Source organism: Protopterus annectens, chromosome 8.part0 (assembly GCF_019279795.1).
Source record: "Protopterus annectens isolate FY-2018-M chromosome 8.part0, PAN1.0, whole genome shotgun sequence".
Lineage (NCBI taxonomy): Eukaryota > Metazoa > Chordata > Ceratodontiformes > Protopteridae > Protopterus > Protopterus annectens.
In genome coordinates this window covers 829291352-829313892 of record NC_056741.1, presented here as the reverse complement: position 1 = coordinate 829313892, position 22541 = coordinate 829291352, and the positions used below count along the sequence as shown (strand labels likewise).

Sequence of the window (22541 nt, the reverse complement as noted above, 5' to 3'; positions counted from 1 at the left end):
AAGTAAGACTTACCTCCAACATGAAGCTCAACAGTACTATAAAAACTTTCTGTGTCAGTGTTTACAGAGCAGATATACTCTCCTGCATCATCCAGCTGAATCCTTTTAAGTTTCAAGGATGCATTTCCCAAGTGCAGTTTTTCAAGAAATAGTTGTGTACGATTTAGATACGAAACATGCTGCCTCTCCAACTGATTCCTTCCGTAGTAATAACTATGTACCACCAAATCACTTCCTTTCAACTTCCTCTGCCAGGTGACTACAAGTTTCTGAAAATCAGTACCAGGTTTATAAGAATATGGAAGAATGACATCATGATTGTAGTTCCCTGTAAAAGAAGTTGCTTGACCTAGGGAAAACAAAATACTCAATTACAAACAGGTGAATGTGGAAGGAGAGGCACATCATAGATTTGACAAAAAAATAAAGCTAAAAGTATGATCTACTACAAAAAGTTTTCACATTCCTACAATTGTCTGAAAAAATGATAGTAGTAGTCAATCATTTAAGGCAGACTCAGTTACATTGTATTTTCACAATGTTTTATCCACAACCCCTTTCAATAGCATTTGTTTTAATGAAACAAAATGTTACAATTGCATATACATTTTACAAATGACTTGAGAACTGTAAGTTTCAAAAATTAATAATTTAAGGTACTTGTCAATAGATAGTAGGACTTAAAAATACTTTATGTCAAAATGATAAGTGTTCTAAACAATATGTACATATACAATAAAATAACATAGCAAGAGAATGTTATAGCATTAGAATCTCATATAAATGTCAGTGGCAGCTGGAAATATATCAATAATTATTAAAACAATAAAAAAAGCTGCAAGAAAATTCATTGCCTGGCCAAAAGGGCCTCAGCTAAAACAGATTATAAATTAGTGCTTATATAAATTCCTTTCTGTATCAAAAGCATAACTATCAGTATAAATGAACTTGTAATTGATTGGAATTAATTCCTCTAAAAAAGGCAGATGTAAAGCAGTTATGAGAAGTAACTTTGAGAAAGCACATGGTCAGCATGATACCAGGATAGAATTAGCATGAAAATTCTGGTCAGCAGAACGGATAAAACATTGCATTCAGCTGTAGCACAGTGAATATTCTGTTAAGGAAATATATTAAAACGTGTTAATCTGCCATTTTCTATTTATGCTTATAGCTTAATCACTGCTATATTACTGGCCCCTCTTCAGTCAGTTAGCTGTAATAAAAAAACTAGAGCATGATGTTAAATGTTGCTTAACTAAAACTGTCATACAGAGCTCTAAAGACTACTGCTCTGTACACTAAACTGCATGAAACTGTGTTTTATACATATATATATATATATATATATATATATATATATATACATATACATATATATATATTTATTTATTTATATATAATAAAAGTTCAAACTGTTAAATGATTGACACAAACAACAACAGAAATATATCAACCATTTACTATATATACAGCACTAAACAGCATTACTAAGTAAAAATTTCCTTTTTTGACGTACTACCCACAACACTATCACATATTCAGCTCAAGTTTATCTGAATGAAGACAGAGTTATGGAAAAGGCTTTTATAGGGTAAGCTACATGTTAAGGTTAGAGGCAGGAGCATTGTTAATGTTACCATTAGAATGCATTACTAATGTGGGCAGACACTCTCTTTTAAATAAGGTATGTGTAATCACATCAAGCATACTATCTCTGGCAAATAGCTTAAAATACCTAACATATGTGTAATCATTGCATACATTTCTTTATTTGGTTTATTTTTACTATTCTTTATTTCTTTGTATATATCATGTTCACTACCTATGCAATATTAATCTTTCATGATTTAACTTTGCATATAGGGGTCTATGTTCACACATCGAAAAAACAATACAGTGAACGAATGAACATTAAACAGTGAATGTTTACAGCTGTACAGCTGCCATGTAACCTATCTTGTACTGCGACTTTCAGATTTAACTACTCTGAACTTAACAACTGTTCTTAATGAAACTATTAAAAATGGTAGTTCATTGATTTAATGTAAAAAAAAAAAAATTCTAAATGTAATTTCTGTATGGGTTGTCTCTATGTTCTCTGTAAATATTCTATTATGCTATCCGTGATATATGATATGTAATGATATTTTTGTTACTGTTTAGAGCTTTTCTCCCCGGGCCTCCGCTGAAAAGGGACATATATCCAGTCGGACTATCCTGGTTAACAAATGTAAAATAAAATAAATAAATAAATAAAGTTTAACATTCCGAAAAAGCTTAAGAATGAAAAATAATGCACTGAGTGGCCCCCCTCACACCCCCCAACTACATATACTATATATACCAACTCCAAGATCGGCCTACAGTGGGGAATGGGGCAAATTTAAAAATGTTCCCTTTGCTTACCTTATGCATCAGTGTACTTCCTGGTTATTGGCCAACTATGGTCATTCAATGAATTATTTTTCACTGTTAAGTACGTTCTGAATATTAACCTTTCACTGTTTATCATTTAATTAGTAGCTGTTTGCTGTAATGTTTTTTGATGAGCGAACAAAGATCCTGTATATAGTGCTATTTTGAGTTTATCTACTCATACCTCCACTTTGTGGCTCCTTGTGTATATTTGTACTAAGTATGCTATTTTGTACTTGTCTGCTCACACATCTAGCAATCTAACTTCCACTCCTGTCCCTCTGTCTTGCTTTCCTGAACACAGACTGCAGATTTACAGTGCTTGCCTATGACAGGAATGTGTTAAAGCACTGTGTCAGCTACTGTACATTGTACAGTTTAATTTTTTCTCTGTTGCTGTCTTACTAGTTCTACACATCAAATCCTGTCTTATTGTTGATATGTGTACTAGCTGAATGATCTGTTTTTATGTTACATCAGTGATAATCATTGCCTGTTTCTTATTAATGTAACTCAAACCCAGCTATATTTAATTTGTATGTATGCCAATTCTCATTGTGTTGCTTCCACATATTAACATTGATCAACCTGCTTTAGTTTGCATTACTAATTACAACTTTGTTTCTAGTCCAGGTTGTGGCTGAAAAGGTCTTTGGAGTTGTTAGCCAATCTAGTTATCAAATGAAAATCAACCAATAAATCAATTATGCAAACTATGAGCAGGAAGTTAAAGAGGCAACCACAACAGGAGGATAGTGCAAAGAGAGAAGGAATGACGAAGGTAGATGTTAGGGAACTAAGGGCAACTAGTGACCAAACCATAGTATGATTTAAACTACAAAATAGGAAAGTGAGTGTTGATACCAAAGTAGAAACGAGGGAATACAGCTTGGTGAACTTTCAGAGGTTATGGAACATAAGGAGAGGTAGCATAGGTGACTTGAGTAACTAAGAAGTAATAGAGTATTTGAGGGGGAAAATAAATTGGAAATATGTGAAAAGGGATTGAAAGAGAGTCAAGCAGAGGGAAAAAGTATGTTAAAAGAAAATAAGTTAATCTTATCAAAGGGGGGGGGTCAGGCATCAGTGGCATAGAAAACAATATATAGAGAAGAGATTGCAAAAGAAAAGTAAATAAGGGTAGAATATGAGTAAGCTAGGAACGGTTGACAAGGGAGGTAAAGAGCAAAGGAAAAGATGGAGCAGGAGCTTGTAAGCAAAATGAAGGATAGCAAGAAACGTTTCTTAAGGTATACATAATAGTGGCGTTCGTAGGTTAGTATTAGGCTTAAAGCCGTTGTAGATAATTTTAATACTAGCCAATTATCCGATCTGAGAACCAAACATTCTACTAATTGTGCTAACCGGAAGCTTTGTGCAGAGGGTGATGGAAATGATCCAGGGAAATACAAACCAGATAATTTAGCCCCAGAAATTGGATAGCTAATCAGAAAAATCCGGAGAATTACAACTGAGAGATTCTTGACAGATACAAACCTCAGAGACAATAATCTGCAAACAATGACTGTCAGGAATGCCTCTCAACTGTCCAGATTTTTGCAGAATGTCCAGCTTGTTGCCACATATTTTTGGTGTGTTCCTCATAACATTTTTTTGGTTTTCTGGCAAACTGCTGAGAATTGAAGTCATTAAATAATGACAGCCATTTGAGTTACAGTCTTTTTATCCTTCAGAAAATGTATGTTAACACAAAACCTATTATTCTAACAACTTTCTATGTTTATAACAGCAATAGTTACAATATTTAATATCTGTCCCTATTTTTTGGCCTTTGTCCTCCCCCATTACTTTTTGTTTGGTCCAGTTTACTTGTGCTAATACCTTGAGAGGTATGTTGTCAAGCACTTATGCCACATGAATCTGCTGCAATTTTATGACAGTGACACCACAATACTTGGCACAGTGGAACACATACAAGTGTCATTCATAGATTTCAGGCGCTTTATTTGGTTCTGTATAAAAGGCTATTACTAAAGCTCACAAGGAAGAGCCTAGAAAGATAAAATGGATAAACAACTGGCTAAAAGAGATAACAGAGGATGATAGGAAAGGAAGTTCTTACCGGTGACAAGCAAGGGACCAGTGGGGTACTACAGGGATTGTTGCTAGGGCAAAGAGCTATTTAATGTGCTTGTGTCAGATATCAAAACAGGGATATAGCACAAGTCAATGTCTTCAGTAATGACACAAAGGATGAAACAAAATAATAAATGGGGGAAGCTGGACAAGTAAGAAGCCACAGTAGAATAGGCAGCTGGTCAGAAAAATGGCAAATGAGGGTCAATGGAAAGAAGTACAAGGCGCTTTGTTTTGGAAATAAAAATGCCAAAGTGAAATATGACTTTGGGGGTATTACACTAGTAAGCATCAGACAAGAAAGTAATGTTAAAGTATGAAGCACAGTGAATGCATGTAGCATCAGGAATATAGTAAGAGGGTGGTGGCTGGGCAAACAGGATACCAACTTACAACACATGGGATCTGTCTTTAGGTATAACAAGGGGACACTGACATTTACATATCATTACTAGGTTTTCTGTTAATATGCATTTTCTGAAGGATAAGAAGACTGTAACTCAAATTACTCAATGGCTTACCAAGAATATTTTATATATATATATATATATATATATATATATATATATATATATATGTATATATAATATATATTTCAGTGGAAATACAGTAAATTTAAGCAGCATCACTGAAACTATGCCAAGATTATTATGTTTACTGGGACATGATATTTCTGTAGTTATGCAAACGCCTGCAGCTTTGATATATACTTGCTGGTTGAATCAACAGACTGAAGTGAATAGTGTGGGGAGAAATAGCCAGGGAATTGTTATGTCTAGGCTTGCACCTACCTATGAACCTATGGAAACTTGGTTGTATTCCATCATTCTGTGTCGTAGTTTAAGCAACATATGATACTCTCTGTCAGAATTTAAATAACATGCAGTTCCCGTTCAAGCAAAATATGATACTTTCTTAGAATTGAAATAGCTTTTTTTTCAAAGCAACTTACCAAAATGTATGTTCAACTATGTTAACACTGAAGGCTGCCAATGAAAAAGCCGTCCTATTTTAGAAACTCTATACCGAAGGAAGCTCAGTGCCACATTACATGTACCTGCATAACAAGCTCTGATGAGGAGTACTACAGTAAAACTGGGAGAACTAGCATTGGCAACCTGTGGTAAGGCATAAAATAAGTGTTGAAAAATAAAAAGATTGTAACTCTACTGAAGAATCTGACAGCTTCTCAGATATCTAATAGTCACACACATTACTAGCCATGTCTTACAAACTCTTGTCTAATACTCCAAACTCAAAATATCTGTTCTTCAGAGATAAGGTTTATTAAAAAGGTGCATATTGGGTGAGGTAGTAGCTCTGACTTTGTAAACATGAGTGTTGAAAATGTACAATGTGTTTTGTTTTTAACATTTGAAAAACAAAGCAATTGTGCACAGTGATGCTCTAGTAACACTGACATGCATTACCGATATCTGTCATTACAGCTTAAAGCAGCAATAACAAAAATTTCAGACATTACTGCACTTTAAAGCTGTTTTGGTTATGCAGCAGAAAAAATAATTTAATGAGTTTTTTGTTGCGAAATTTTGCATGTTGTGTTGAAAAAGTGGTATGACAATTTGTACATATTTTAATTGAAATACCACAGCCTCTTACCACATCTTAGTAACAGATGTTATTCTTTCAAAAATGACCAGTATTTTATTTTAGCACAGTATTTTTAAGCTGAAAAGAGGAATTTGATGAAAAAATATTCCTGACAGTTTAAGATGTGTGCAAAGGATGCATGATGCTGCATTAAGAAGTGATAGAAATATTGCACTTAATTAGGTTTTAAAACTTTTTGCAGGGCTTCAGAAAGACTCCAGTACTCACATTAAGGGCTGTAGTAAAGAGGTCCTGCTTCCTTGACATGCTACTACCAAATTCAGAGACACATTAGCTGTAACCTCATTATTGGCTTTTTTTTTCATATCTCTGATTCACTGCTAACTACAACACTTTCCTGTGGTAGTTAACAGGAAGCATAAGAGAACAATACAAACATATGCCCTATACCTGTCCTCTGTGTTGTCAACTATTCCCACTTTATCCTTTTTCCGAGGCGAGTAAATCATGGATGATTACAATCAGACATTAATGCCAGACATTAGAGTTTCACACTTCATCTTATTCAATAAATGCATGCTAGTGCAAAAGTTGTTATATTAACAACTTTCTGAGTTGATAAGAAGCAATCAAAACCCATTCCTGAGTTTTGCCCTGACATTAATTTTGGTTTTGTCTTACTTTCTTGTGCTATGAGGTTAAGATGTATGCATAATGTTCCCTGTCTCTCTTCCTTGTAAGTCACAATCTGTTGCAGAAATTTAATAATAACCAAGTTTCTCACTATATGCTAAAAAGTCTGTGGCACCAACTTATAAGTTAATGTTGTGGGTTAATGGTGATGTTTCCTGTGACAGCAGTACAGAGTTTGAACCCTTTTTCCCACTTCTAAATGTAAAATTATTTTTTTTAATCTTTTTCTACATCCCTGGTATCTAATGTTGGCACAGAGGAAGAATATCCTGAGAGGGAGTGTACAGGAATGGAATCAATTTAAGTGCCTTTAAGACACACTATTTATAGTATTTCCAAGCATTGTGTGGTTCCCCACACCACATTTCTTTTCAATTATGTGCCTTTAAGGCACACTAGTTATAGTATCCACAGCATCTAGTGGTTATCCACACCACATTTATTTCAATTTAGTGCCCTCGAAGCAAGGTATACAGAGTATCCCTGGTATCTAGCGATCCCACCCAATCTCTGTTATGTTTAAGTGCCATTAAGGCAGATATAAGATGTAAGAGTTCTCACAGATGTCTAGTGGTTCCCCTTATCTATGTTATTTGTGAGTGTTGTTAAGGCATGATGATAAAGAATATTCCTGATGGCTACTGACAACCTCTTTAGACTTATCCTGGGTGGCTAGTTGCCCATGACCTACATCTTTAGACTTATCCCTGGTGGTTAGTAGGCTCCATAACCCAATGTTACAGGCTTTGCTCATTACTTTAGGGGGTGTGTAGAAGTCTGACATCCACCCCAACCCACTCAATCACTCGCACACACAAAGATGTGCACATACGGGCATGCGCAAGCACACACACACACACACACACACACACACACACACACACACACACACACAGAATAATTTCATTTATACACATAACCTCCCCTAACCTACTCTCTTACTAACCCCCTTACTGGGACCTCCCAGTTAGACACTTGAACACACATGCAGCCCTTCATATATACACACTGACACACATGATATCGCTACTTGACCACTAAACTCCCCAGCACTTACCTCTACCACAATGGATGACCACATCCTTTTGACTGTGGTCATTACTACTAGTGGCCAGGAGCAGCCATGCTACTTTACACAGCTGAGCAATTCTCTGAATCACTTGGTTGCATAAATGCTTATGACCGGCAGTTCTGGGGGAGACCACATGGCTAATTAGCATATACCTCTCCTCCAGAATACCCCTTTAGCATTTAGCACAGCTGCAGAGACAGTCCACTGGGGTGCTGCACATATTTGTGCTGCAACACTGTGCTAGGGCTGTCTGTCAATACAAAGAAAAGTTAATATAAAAAGTGCACCTCATGACCACCTTGAGGTAACTTTTTTGAATTTGGGCCATCATCTTTACAAGACTCTTCCATCATGTACACACCTATAAAGACATGGGAAGAGCATTTTTGCAACAGATATAACATTGGACTAACATAAGATATGATATTTGCCATGTAATAAATCTTAACAGTTCACAGATAGAAACATTTGATTTATCTGTGTTGGTTATTACTGTAAGTGGCATTAAGATACACACACACACACACACACACACATATATATATATATATATATATATATATATATATGTGTATGTGTGTGTGTGTGTGTGTGTGTGTGTGTGTGTGTGGGTGGGATCACTACAGAATACCGAAACACCACAGTCCCGAGTCTTTAAATCCCGAGGACCAGAATCTGGAGATTGCAGAATATCGAAGGTAGTGAATGGGGATTGCCGTACAGTGCGGAACGGGAACTTTGCCATTAACTCCACTGTAGTTAGATCTCAAAGTTGGTATATTTAAGTTGCAGGGGGTATGGGGGATGGAGGGGGGCTTGGCCCCTGCATATAGGTTGGAATACTTTGCTGGATGTTTTACTTTTTGTTTTTCTAAATGTTCGAGATTCCGCAATCTCGAGATTCTGGTCCTCTGGATTTAGAGTCTCGGGATTGTGGAATTTCGGTATTCTGTAGTGAACCCATAGAAATATATATATATATCTATGTATGGGTTCCCTTCAGAAGCTCGAAATACTGAAATGTCGAATTTCAGTATTTCAAGCCGAAAACGCCAAAACACCACAATAGCGAAAGTTTAGAAGCGCGAAATTCAAAACCTCGAATACCGGAGGTTTTGAATTTCGCGCTTGTAGAGTTCCGCTATGGTCATGTATTTAGGTAAGTGTGTGTGTGTGTGTGTGTGTGTGTGTGTGTGTGTGTGTGTGGTAAGGGATTTGGATAGGCGCTGTGGTGTGTGTCAGTGTGTTTTGTTGCTATGATGTGTGTATGCGAAGAGAAAGTAGCTTGTGTGCTGGTGTTTTGTGTGTGTTTGTATGTACTGCGACCTTCGAGTGAGAATGTTTAAGTAGGGGGGGTGTGGGAGGCGCAGCTCCCCACATGAGGGATGCCCCCCTGCTTTCATGTAGTACAGTAATTGTGTGTGTTTGTGTGGTGGATGGTGTGTGTGTGTGTGTGTGTGTGTGTGTGTGTGTGTGTGTGTGTGTGTGTGTGTGTGTGTGTGTGTGTGTGTGTGTGTGTGTGTGAGTGTGTAGTAAAACTGCAAAATTTAAAACTTCCGGTATTTGAGGTTTTCAATTTTGTGGTTTTTACTTTTCGTTGTTTTGTGGATTCGACTTCTTGGGCTTGAGATACTGCAATTTGGAATTTCAGTATTTTGAGCTTCTGAAGTGAATCTATATATATATATATATATATATATATATATATATATATATATATATATACTATTTAACAGTTTTGAAAATTGGTTCATGCAACACTGCCTCCTCCTGAACCCCAAAAAAACAAAATTATTGCTCTTTGCTCTTACTCATAAGTCACCTCAACTGCACTTCACAATAACCTCTAACAATGCAACTAACATATCCCCAGATGCTTCAACCCATCTACTGGGAGTAACAATTGATAATAACCTTAGTTTTGATGACCACATTAATTCTACAATAGTCTGTCAACAAAAAAACTAGGCACCCTTTACAGAATCAAACCCTTCCTTTCCCCTTCAGCCAGAATAACTATTATCCAGACCCACCTTATCTCTACCCTGTTCTATGCTTCTGCAATATATACCAATCTAACATAAAACAACCTCACCAAACTTTCCACCAGTTACAATAACATAGCCAGATTTGCCACTGGCACCACCTTTAGAACTCACCACTGTCTCAACCTAAAACAACTGGGATGGCTAGAACTGCAGAACCAACTACTTTGTCAACAACTTGTTATCACCCAAAAGATCCTTCACCATCCTAATAGCACCCCTATCCTCACTAACCTGATTATACCCTACAAAAATCTTGCAACACTACGCTCAGCTAATAAGCTTCTAGTTTCCATTATTAAATCAAATAACAAAGCTGGGGACTCACTTTTCAACAACACAGTAGGTAAAATCTGGAACCAGCTTCCTACTGAACTTTCCTCCCTTGCTTCTACTCTTCTTTAAAAAAAAACATCTTAAAGAATATCTTACAACTCACTGGCTTTGTCCCTGCTCTAACCCTGACTGATATCTCTTTCACCTTCCTGCTCTCTCAATACTGCTCTACTCTACTGTTTTATGTCACCTATGTGTAGTTAATAATTTCCTTCATAGTACTGGAAAAAAAAATAATTTGTGTTTTTTGCTCTCTGTACTTGATCTTTTCTTAAACCTACTAAATTACTCTGTAAAACTTTTGTTCTGCCCAATGTAGCCAACATACTGTAATTCACTTTACTATTACTATATATTGTATTCTTTGTCAGTGCTGATGCTTGGAGCTTTTCTCCCCAGGCCTCTACTGAAATTGGACATATATCCAGTTAGACTAGCCTGGCCAACAAATGTAAAATAAATAAAATAAATAATAAATAAATAAATAAATAAATAAATAAATAAATTCAATTGAAAAACAAACAAAATTGTTAGGGGAAATCATATAAAAAATAAAAAACATACAATAAGCTGGTTGCGTAAGTGTGCACACCCTTAAACTAATACTTTGTTGAAGCACCTTTTGATTTACTTACAGCATTAAGTCTTCTTGGGTAGGAGTCTATCAGCATGGCACATCTTGACTTGACAATACTTGCCCACTCTTCCTTGCAAAAGATCTCCAAATCTGCCAGATTGCAAGGGCGTTTCTTGTGCACAGCCCTCTTCAGGTCACCCCACAGATTTTCAATTGGATTTAGGTATGAGCTCTGGCTGGGCCATTTCAAAACCTTAATTTTCTTCTGGTGAAGCCATTTTTTTTGTTGATTTTGATGTATGCTTGGGGTCATTGTCATGTTGAAAGGTGAAATTCCTCTTCATCTTCAGCTTTCTAGAAGATGCCTGAAGGTTTTGGGCCAAAAGTGACTGGTATTTGGAACTATTCATAATTCCTTCCACCTTGACCAGCTGAAGAAAAGCAACCCCAAAGCACCTGCCACCACCATACTTCACAGTGGAGATGGTGTTCTTTTGGTGATGCAAAGTGTTGTTTTTGTGCCAAACGTACCTTTTGAAATTGTGCCAAAAAGGTCAACCTTGGTCTCACCAGACCATAACACATTTTCCCACATCCTTTTGGGAATACTCTGAGAAACGGCAATCATGGACTTAGTACATGTACGTTTGAATTTTTGGTCCTTTAGTTTATACATTCCTGACATTTCAACTTACTCCTGCAATTCATTCATATGTTGCATGAAACACAGTTAGAAAACTAAAACCAGCTTCCACTTCATATCAAACTCTCCTTGGAATAAACATCATTGTCTCACTCTTTCTACAGCTAAGTGGCTCCCAGCACAAGCCAGGCATAACCTTCTTCTGGTCTCTCTTATTTTCAAAGTACTTCATCAAAACTGTCCCCCCTCATGTCTCACCTCATAGCTATTTGCTGCATTTATAACCTCTAACCTCAGGAGTCAGGACAAAGCTGGTCCATCTTTATAAACAGGCTACATTCTTTTGAAATTATTTCTTGGTCCTTGTCCCAAAACTATGGCAGTTACTTTCTCAAAACCTAGCTGAACTCCCTGGATACTCTGTTTTCATTCCTCAGTTCAAGCACTTTCTAAAAAAGCAGTTTGAATGCAACCATCTAAATACAGGACATGTTACATAACTCTGCTCCTACTACAGAGTAGGTCTGTAACACAGCTCCACAGAATATAATCCCTCACATACTTAACTAGGGTTTACTAATTTTCAAATAAAATCCTACCTATTTACATTTGCAAAATCTACAGTCAAGCTTATTCTCTAGTTCCCTCTCTTCCTCCTTCTCTCCTTCCTATCCTCTCTTGTTCTTTTTCTTATTTCTTCTTATGTAAATATGCACACATATTTTGCTTTTGAAACATTCCTTTAACTGACAACAAATATGTAAACATACAGTTTCCTATATTCATGTATTGTATATGTTGAATTCCATGCATATGCATAGGGGTCTATATTATTTTGTCAAAACTTAAATGAGTGAATGCTCATTTGTCGAACACCTATTCAGCAAAAGCACTATTCATCGACCAACATTTTAAGAGAAAAGTTTCCTAGGGCAAACCGATTGTTGGCCACTATCTGGAATTTGCCCTTTTCCCCACTGTAGTGCAATCTCGGAGTTGGTATATTTAGTTAGAGGGGTGGGGGGGCACCATTATCCACATTAGTTGGGCGTAGCACCCCACCTGTATAGCTGTTATGTTTTATGGTTTTGTTTACAGTCGCTAGGGTGGACTACCATCAGTTTGCCCTAGGAAACTTTTCACTTAAAACATTGGTCAATGAGTACTGTTTTTGCTGAACAGGTGTTTGACAAATGAGAGTTCACTCATCTGAGTTTTGACAAAGTGATATAAACCCATATGTACAGTTTCCTATGTTTATATATTTTATATGATAATGCCATGTTAAGTTACAATTTTCTGTTACTATTCACATAAGCAGGGCTGGGCCTACAATTGTTCAATTATGAGCAGTGCTCTACCCCAGTAAACAATTACAAATAAAAAAAGAAATAAAGTTAATTTACCAGAGACAGACTGGAACAGTATTGATGTTACAACATTAGTAAGAAAATTATTTCCAGCTTATGTTCAGGAAAAACAACTGTTGCAGAAAGTGAACCAACCTACCAGGGAATGGAACATACTGCATATTGTCTGTGCCTCAAAAGAGATGCTCATTAGATCAGGTCAAGTTTACCACTTTTGATGTGCAGTGATCAAGGGGTTATAAACATTAAACTATTGCCAAACTGAAATCTAAATCATTGCCCACATGACTAATAACAAACTACATAAAAGCAAAACAGTTAACTGTGTAAAACTATTTTATTTTTATTTATTTTTATTTTAGTTTACATTTGTTGACCGGGATAGTCGGGCTGGATGCATGTCCATTTTCATCAGAGGCCTGGGGAGAAAAACTCTAAAGGTTGTTACATATGCATTCATCACAATGTACAGATAGAAGAAGAGTAATAACAGCATAGTACAACTAAAACAGACTTTACAGAGTCAGTAAAATGTATAGAGTCTCACAAACTTCTACTGTGGCTTAATAAGTAAAAGACAGTAGCGTTACATTTACAGCAACAGCATAGTACAAATAAAACACACTTTACAGAGTCAGTTAAATTTATACAGTCTCACAAACTTCTACTCTGGTTTAATAAGTAAAAGACAGTAGCGTTCCATTTACAAGCATAGTATTAGTACAATAATATGAATGATGATTTAGTCTGGCTTGGAGCAGGAACATATCCATTGAGACCTGAAATACTCCTTGAGAGCTTTTTTGAATTGAGATAGGGTGGAATCTAGGGTGAGTTCCAAGTTTTGTCAGCAGAGTTGGCAAACAGAGTGTCTCCGGCTAAGTTGTTGGATTTGATGGTTTGCACTACCAGTCTATTAGATGAGTGGAGTGATCTGGAGTTGGAGTGGGGATAGATGATGTTATGCAGTGCAGGTGTATTTTCTGGTTGGTTAAGTGCTTTGTGAGCCACAATAAGTTGATTATACTGAATCTGCCTGGGTAGCTGTAACCATCCGAGATAATTTAGATGTATACAATGATGCGTTCTGCAGGGGAGACCAGTGGCAAATCTAGCTATGTTATTATAGCAGCTTGAGAGTTTGTTAAGATCAGTTTTATTTAGGTTGGCAAGTAAAGGGGAAGCATAAAAGAGGGTAGAGAGTAGATGGGAGCGGGCAATGGCAGTCCTAGCAGGTGGGGTTAGGAATGGCTTTATCCTATATAGTGAGCCCAGTTTTCTATTAATGGTTTTGATAGTTTTGTTAATGTGCACATCAACCTTAAGACTGTTATCTACAATAACTCCTAGGAGTTTTGTATGGGCATCTGGGGAGATTATGGTACCCTTATTAGATTTAATGGAGAGAGATATCGCCAGGGATCTTTGGGTAAGGGAGAAAAGTAGGAGTTTTGTTTTGTTAGGATTTAGAATCAGACAGTGAGCGGCAAGCCAGTTCTCAACTAGGTTAAAAGTACTCTGAGTAATTGTTTGCAGCTCTGTTTGTGAGGTGCCAGTGCAGATCAACTTTGAGTCATCTGTGTATTGAATGTATTTAGCTTTAGGGATGACAGTGTGGAGGTCATTAATAAAAATAGAAAACAGAAGTGGTCCCAAAATAGACCCCTGGGGGACACCTAGGGTGTATGGTAGGAGGTTTGATAGTTTGTTCTGCCATAAGATGGATTGTTGTGTGTTATGCAGATAGGATTCAAACCACAGGAGAGAGTGACTGCCTAGAGACATTGTTGCCAGGGTGTTGATGAGAAGATGGTGGTTAACCATATCAAAAGCCTTGGACAGGTCCAAAAAACAGCTGAGGATAGCTGCTTGTTGTTCCTGTTATAGTTTACTGCATTACAGAAGGTGAGGAGGGCTGTGGTAGTACTATGACGTGGCCTGAAGCCATGCTGAGAGTTAGCCAGTAGGTTGGTTTGGGTTAGAAATTACAGAAGTTGTTTATGGATGCATTTTTCCACAATTTTTGCCAGAGGTGACAAGAGAGATACATTTAATGGAAAAATGGAAAAATGGAAAAAGAACAGTGGATGGAATATGACAAGTTTTAAAAGGAAAATAATTTCAATGTAAAAACAAAACAAAAGAACAAAAAGATGTTTAACATTGGGATCTAGGCATGCATGGCTAGGGGGATATATCTTGGTAAGACCAAGACACTTAATAGAAATGAAAATGAAGTTGAACTAAGACTTTGAAAACTGAAATATAAAAATGCTGCATAGTCAAATTAAGCATAGAGTGAGACAAGATGAGAAAAAAATGAAGAACACTTATATAAGGATATTTAAGTCCACAGGAAACCGTTCTATAGATGCTACAGATATGCTATGCAGCAGTAGTAAAGACAGAAATAAACTAATTAGATTCTAAACCATTTCTCATACACAACCAGTTGTAATGTATTTACAAAATCTTATGTAAAGCAGTTGGTTTCAATAAAGTTGGAGGTAATTTGTAATGCTAATATCCCATAACTTCAAATACTGAAATTAAATTAAATTGTGTTAAAATAGTATTAAGTAAATTGTAGGCAGGTAAAACTAGCAAAAATGACAAGACAACGCTTCCATATGATCTCGCAGTACCACTGCATCTGTATTTACTAGGTAATTTAATTACGGATACAGTCCTCAAAACTGGAGCCATGCATTTGTCAAACTCCTCTTTAAGGGAAAGGGAAATTGGAATAAATCAGTGCGATACAGACCAGAAAGTCCACTTTTGTTGTGGTAAAAAAATAATGGAGAAGGTCATCTTGGATAAATTATTGCCAGAAATGGAAAGGCTAGGACTTGAAACAGGTTCCCCTTGACTTGATCGACATGCCAAAACACCGACGCTCAGAAGACCGAGTCCAGAAGACCGACGAGACAGATGATCGACAAGGTGAAATACCGACAGCTGAAACACCGACATGGGCAACATGTGAGCGCGACTCGCTAAGTGTGCTATAGTGAGAGATTTAGCATTAGGGAGCAGACAGGTAAGTGTGAGATAGTGAGGGATTTAGGGTTAGGGTGCGGGAAAGGTGATTGTGCGGTAGTGTCGGACTTAGGGTGCAGATAAGGTAAGTGTGCGATAGTGACGGAGTTTAGGTTTAAGGGCAGGTTAAGTGAGTTAGGGTTAGGGTGTGGGTAAGGTAAGTGTGCGATAGTGACGGACTTTAGGTTTAGTGGCGGGTTAAGTGAGTTAGGGTTAGGGTGTGGGTAGGGTAAGTGTGCAATAGTGATGGACTTTAGGTTTAGTGGCGGGTTAAGTGAGTTAGGGTTAGGGTGTGGGTAGGGTAAGTGTGCGGTAGTGTCGGACCTTAGGGTTAGGGGTTGGGTTATGGTTAGTGCATGTATAGTTGTGTTTAATGTGTAGTTTACGTTTTGTGTGTCGGTGTTTTGGGTGTCGGTGTTATGGTGTTTGGTTTTGTGAGTTGTCGGTTTTGTGCGTTTTCGGTCTTTTGGTGTCTGTGTTTTGGGTGTCGGCTTTGTGGCGTGTCGGTGTTGTTGATAGGGATCCCTTGAAACAATATGCTAACATACATATATGTTTGAAGTAGGTCAATACCTTCATGTAACATTTTTTCTGTAACAGCATAATAACAGCTGTAAATAAAAAGTATATTGTGATGTAACTTATGTACCATAAAGAACACACACAAACAAACAGTATATTAAAGCAACACAAGAATCTATGTACCAAATGTAAAATCACCTCATTTAATTAAATTAAAAGAATAAAAAATTAAACGCTTTTGTTTTAAAATTTATTAAAACTTCATCAGATATCCCAAATAAAATTAACAATCCCTTTAAACACTTAGTCACATGATTAAACATGACCAATCATTTCATTCCAAAAGCAACACACGCACACCCCAAAAAGAAAAAATGGCATCTAATTAGAAAGTTTTAAAAACTTTCCTCACTCTTAAGCTTGCAAAAACACTATTAACACCCTAAATAAATGAACAATTAATATCTACTAAAAATAAACTTACACCTTTTGGCCCTAGAACATGGACCAAAGCTCCAAAGGTGGTGGTGTGTCCATATTCATAAAGGATATGCACACCTCCAGACTTGTAGCCCAGCATAATGCATCTGAGATACTTCAGGTACAACTAACATTGGGTAAGACGGCGATTCAGGTCATCGCCTGCTATAGGTCCCCAACCATGTCCCAAGACTCCTCACTGCACGTTCCTAAGCACCCAGGAAACTATTAGGGTCCAGCCCAAAACTCTCATACTAGGTGACTTCAACTACCCCTCCATCAACTGAAAAAACTACTCATGCACCAATACACTGGCCCAACACTTCCTGGAATTCATCATTTCCAATGCCCTGGACCAGCCCATTCTTACCCCCACTAGAGGAAGCAACATCCTTGACCTGGTTATCACTAACATGGGCAACTGTTGCTCTACACCAATAGTCAGTTCCTCCCTGGTTAGATCTGACCACAAACTAATCACTATGGAAATCCACATCTCACCCACACACCCCACAAAGGTAACCACCATGAAAAAAACATCTCCAAAGCTAACTTTAGGCTCCTAAAAACAGAGGTGGCTAACTTCATGGCACCCATATCTATGGAAAATAGATGCAAGACTACCAAATCATACACCAATGCACTATACAAATACGTACATAAATGCATAGAACTAGCCATACCCAACAGAACCAAGACACTCTCCTCCAAAAAAAAGGAAGCTAATCTGGTAGTCCTCTGCCATTAACAAACTCTACAACAGATGGAAGAAACTGTTGCAGTAAAAGGTGAAGTCCTAAGACTGGAAAAACTCCCTTATTAGCCTCAACAAAAAGTTGAGATCCCTCATCAAATCCTCTAAAGCCAGCTATAATGGCAGAATTGCGGCAGACACTAAAACCAACCACAAAGCTTTCTATAGTTATATCAAGAATCTCCATGGCAATACCCAGGTTTGCTCTGAGTTACTGCACAATGGTACCTCCTATACTGAGCCAACAGATATTGCCAACATACTGGCTGAAAGATTCAGTGCCAACTTTACCCCTCTCACCGCCCAAAGGACCAGTCACAATACCGGAGGAATACCAGGTACCCAGCATTACTGCAGCAGAGGTTAAATCTGCATTGTCCAAGGCCAAGAATACAGCTTCTATGGGGCCAGACAATATCCCTGTATGTGGTCTACATGGACTACAAAGTGAACTTGGACCACATCTGTGTGCCCTGTTCAATCACAGCCTCACCTCAGGCTCTGTCCTTACCGAATGGTGCACTACTACAGTCATCCCTCTCCATAAAGGGGGCGTGACTACAGACCCAGGGAATTATCACCCCATTAGCCTGACAAGTCTGACATGTAAGGCTATGAAGAGCATCATCATGGACCTAATTAGCAAGAATATAGGGAATCTCCAAACTCTAGATCCCACAAAATTTGGTTTTGTGAAAGGTAGATCATGCCTGCTCAACCTGGTTGACTTCTTTGAGTCAGTCACAAGAGCTATGGATGAGGGCAAGGCAGTTCATACAGCCTACCTCTATCTGGCCAAGGCCTTTGATACCATTCTCCACTTAGGAATTATTGATAAACTCACCAAACTAGGCATCAACCCCTATATCACTTGGTGGGTTGCAAACTGGCTCACAGATAGAACTCACAGTGTGAAGGTAGCAGACTCCAAGTCAGACTGCTGACCAGTGACAAGTGGAGCCACACAGAACTTGGTCCTGGGTCCTCTCCTGTTTGGCTCTACTTCTCAGAAGTCCAGGCCAACACGAAGGGACTCTGGCTTACCAAGTTCACAGACAACTGCAAGCTGGGAGCCATTATTAATTCAACAAAAGAAACGAATGAATAGAAAATGCTAACTTTATTAACAGAAATAAAGCTTTTTGGAGATAACCCTTATTCAGTATTCAAATGTTATACTAAAATCCACCATTTTTATATAAAATATCACATGACACAGCCACCAATGAAATTACATAAACAACATTAAAATGTTAAAATACATCTCTGTATACACTAAGATATTGCTATATGATTTTAGAAAACATTTAAATATTCTTCATAAACTTACAAATCATTATTTATACTGTTTTTGTCTTGCTATTAATACACGTTTATTAGTTGTCATATTGTTTAGCCCAGGTGTCTTATCCGCTTCAAGTCTAACAACCCATTTGTATTCAGACATTTCTAACTTATTATTTATATCTCCGTCTTAAACTTTTATATACCACCTCCAAGACCTTAAATCTAAAATAATTGGACACCTCATTGCCAATTTTATGTTTGGCTAAAGCATTATACATGGCACCTCTCCTTATCTCAGACTTGTGTTCAATTATACAATCTTTAAGTCGCCTTGAACACTTTCTCACGTTGAACCCATCACATTGTGAACATGTTGCTAGGTATACAACTGTTGTTGTGTTACATGTAGCTTGGTACTTTATCTCATACCTTATTTTATTTATTGGATGTTTGAAAAACTGTTTGTCACAGATGTCATTACAACAACTACAGTTAAAACAAGCGGTAGTACCAGAATTAAGCATCACTGGACTCATTAAATTCACTTCAAAGTCTTTATAACATAATTGTCTTTTAAGATTATTTTTGTTTTTTATAAGCAAACCATGGTACATTACCCAATATTGTAACTAACTCAGATAAAGATGTTAATATTCGCCAGTTTTTTTGAATTATTATCGCCACATATTTCGTCATATAGTTGAAAGTTGTGACATATCTCAAGGTAGAAGTGGAATCAGTCACCACATCCTCATTCAAAGTACTTTCACCAAAATATGGGGGTGCCATAAAGTTTCTATCCCTTAATATATTATTTTTAATCTTTAAAACATATACACCATCATAGCCTCTATTTTCAAAGTCTTTACATAAAACCTCCATCTGCTCTTCACACCTTGCCAAGTCAGTGTTGAGTCTGCTGACCCTTAATAGTTGACTTTTAACAATTCCACCAAAGACGTTTAGCATGCTGTGTGTATCTATTCACCTGTACGTCCTTTCTATGCACACAAGTTTTCAATACCCCAACTTCCTTATATAATTCAACATCCAAATAAGAAATTCTATTATGAGAATAATCCATACTAAATTTCAAAAAACTCGTAGTATTATTTAAAAATTCTACAAATCCTTTTAGTTGTTGCTCATCACCTTTCCACAATAGGAAACAATCATCTACAAAACGCTGGTAAAAAAGGATATTTCCGTTAAATGGATTTTCATCATTCATAACATGTTCTTTTTCCCATAGACTCAACACAATGTTAGCATATGTGTTAGCCATGGGAGTACCCATGGGTACACCGGCTATTTGCAGATAGGGTTGCCCATTAAAAAGAAAAATGTTCTTGTCCAAGACAATTTCTATTATATTACAGAGGGTGTCTATTTCTTTATCCATCATATTTGTGTTACTACATAGAAATTCATGAATGGCATTTATTCCATACTCATTCAGTATGACAGTAAACAGGAAACCTATATCTATGGTCACCAACATAAAATTACATTCTTGGTTGTTTTTATACCATGTATACAGCTTCTTTAAAAAATCTCCAGTGTCTTTTATATAGCTTGGACATATTGGTAGATATTTGCTCAACACTTTTTGTACATATATTGATAAGGGCTCAGTTGCCCACCCTCTTCCTGAGACAATAGGTCTCATGGGTGGCTTAGTTAAAGACTTATGTAACTTGGGTATTCCATAAATTACTGGGACAACTGGGCATGACACTGAAAAATAGTTACATAACTCAAGTGTGATATCCCCTTGTGTTTGCAAATCATAAACAAACATATTTATTTCTGTAATAATCTTCCTTACATCACTAAATGAAATTTCTTTAAAGGTAACTTCATACTTCAAAAATCATTCATTTCATCTGTATATACATGTTTGTCAAATATAACAGTCGCTCCCCCCTTATCAGCTTGCTTGATTACTATAGTCTTATTTTCACATAACTGTTTACAGGCTAAAGATTCAGTATATCATATATTAAAATATTTTACCTTTTGTTTACCAATTGAAACATCATTATACAATTGTCTTAGGTCATCCTCACAGACCATATTACAAGCATTTAATATCGGACAGTTGTTTGGAATAAAAGTACTTTTTTCTTAAATACAGACCATAGTTCATCATTTACATCTTTAAAATCTTTAAACAACATTTTTAAGCATGCATTTCTAACAAAGACCTTAAGGTCAGTTAGAGCATCAACTATCGTATCCTTACCATTAGGAATAATTTGCAGTCCTTTATTTAGTAAACTTGCCATTGCTGGTGTGAGCTCAAGGCTTGATAAATTTTAAACAGAGCTCTTTGGCTTACCAGTCACCTTTGACCCTGCTTGTTCGGAGATAGCGGGCTGTCGTTCTTTCTGTTGCCCGATATCAAAATTGTCTGTTGCTGAGAATGCCGTCTTGACTGTGGGCACTTGTTGACATCCACCTTTTCTGGCAACCTTGCTATTATTGGCTGAGTTAGTTTTTAAAAAAAACCTCTATATTTTTACTTTTCGTCGATGTAGACGCCACTTCAACAGCCCCATTCTCAGTTGGTAGTCAGGAGGAGTTAACGCCATTCTCCGGATTATTATTAGTTTGCTGGCCAACCATCTCTGTCACTATACTATCCTCCCTAATGATTTCAGGATGGGTCATATCTTCTCATGGCCAAAAACCTACATATCTAATAAATTCCATCCTAAAGGACAGAAAAAAGTTAACAGGAAGGATGAATTAGATACTTTCTCTGAAACTGGTCAAATTGAAAATGGTAATAAATCTTCAACCAATGAATTATTCACAATAGTGATGGGCATATACAGACAAAGCAACAGGCCAATCATAGTAGGAAGGATAGTATAGTGACAGAGATGGTTGGCCAGCAAACTAATAATAATCCGGTGAATGGAGCTAACTCCTCCTTGAATCCGGCAAATGTACCGACCGAGAATGGGGCTGTTGAAGTGGAGTCTACATCGACAAAAAGTAAAACTATAGAGTTTTTTTTAAAACTAACTCAGCCAATAATAGCAAGGTTGCCAGAAAAGGTGGATGTCAACAAGTGCCCACAATCAAGAGGGCGTTGTCGGCAACTAATAAATTTGATATCAGGCAAAAGAAAGAACGACAGCCTGCTATCTCAGAACAAGCAGAGTCGCAGGTGACTGGTAAGCCAAAGAGCTCTGTTTTAAATTTATCAAGCCTTGAGCTCATATCAGCAATGGAAAATTTACTAAATAAAGGACTGCAATTTATTCCTAATGGTAAGGATACGATAGTTGAAGCTCTAACTGACCTTAAGGTCTTCATTAGAAATGTATGCTTAAAAATGTTGTTTAAAGATTTTAAAGATGTGAATGATGAATGATGGTCTGTATTTAAGAAAAAAAGTACTTTTATTCCAAACAACTGCCTGATATTGAATGCTTTTAATATGGTCTGTGAGGATGAACTAAGACAATTGTATAATAATGTTTCAGTTGGTAAACAAAAGGTAAAATATTTTAATATATGATACGCTGAATCTTTAGCCTGTAAACAGTTATGTGAAAATAAGACTACAGTAATCAAGGAAGCTGATAAGGGGGGAGCGACTGTTATATTTGACAAACATGT

At 37.0% G+C, this 22541-nt stretch overlaps 1 protein-coding gene across 3 annotated transcripts in view; it reads right to left on the bottom strand.

Annotated features, from left to right (window-relative positions):
* LOC122809083 (CD276 antigen-like) overlaps nt 1-22541 on the bottom strand; it is a 553533-nt gene that overhangs the window by 492841 nt on the left and 38151 nt on the right. For all 3 annotated transcript variants that reach the window (XM_044080305.1, XM_044080306.1, XM_044080304.1), the window contains exon 2: nt 14-349. In XM_044080305.1, the coding sequence (XP_043936240.1) occupies nt 14-349 (336 nt within the window). The remainder of the gene's footprint in view (nt 1-13; nt 350-22541) is intronic.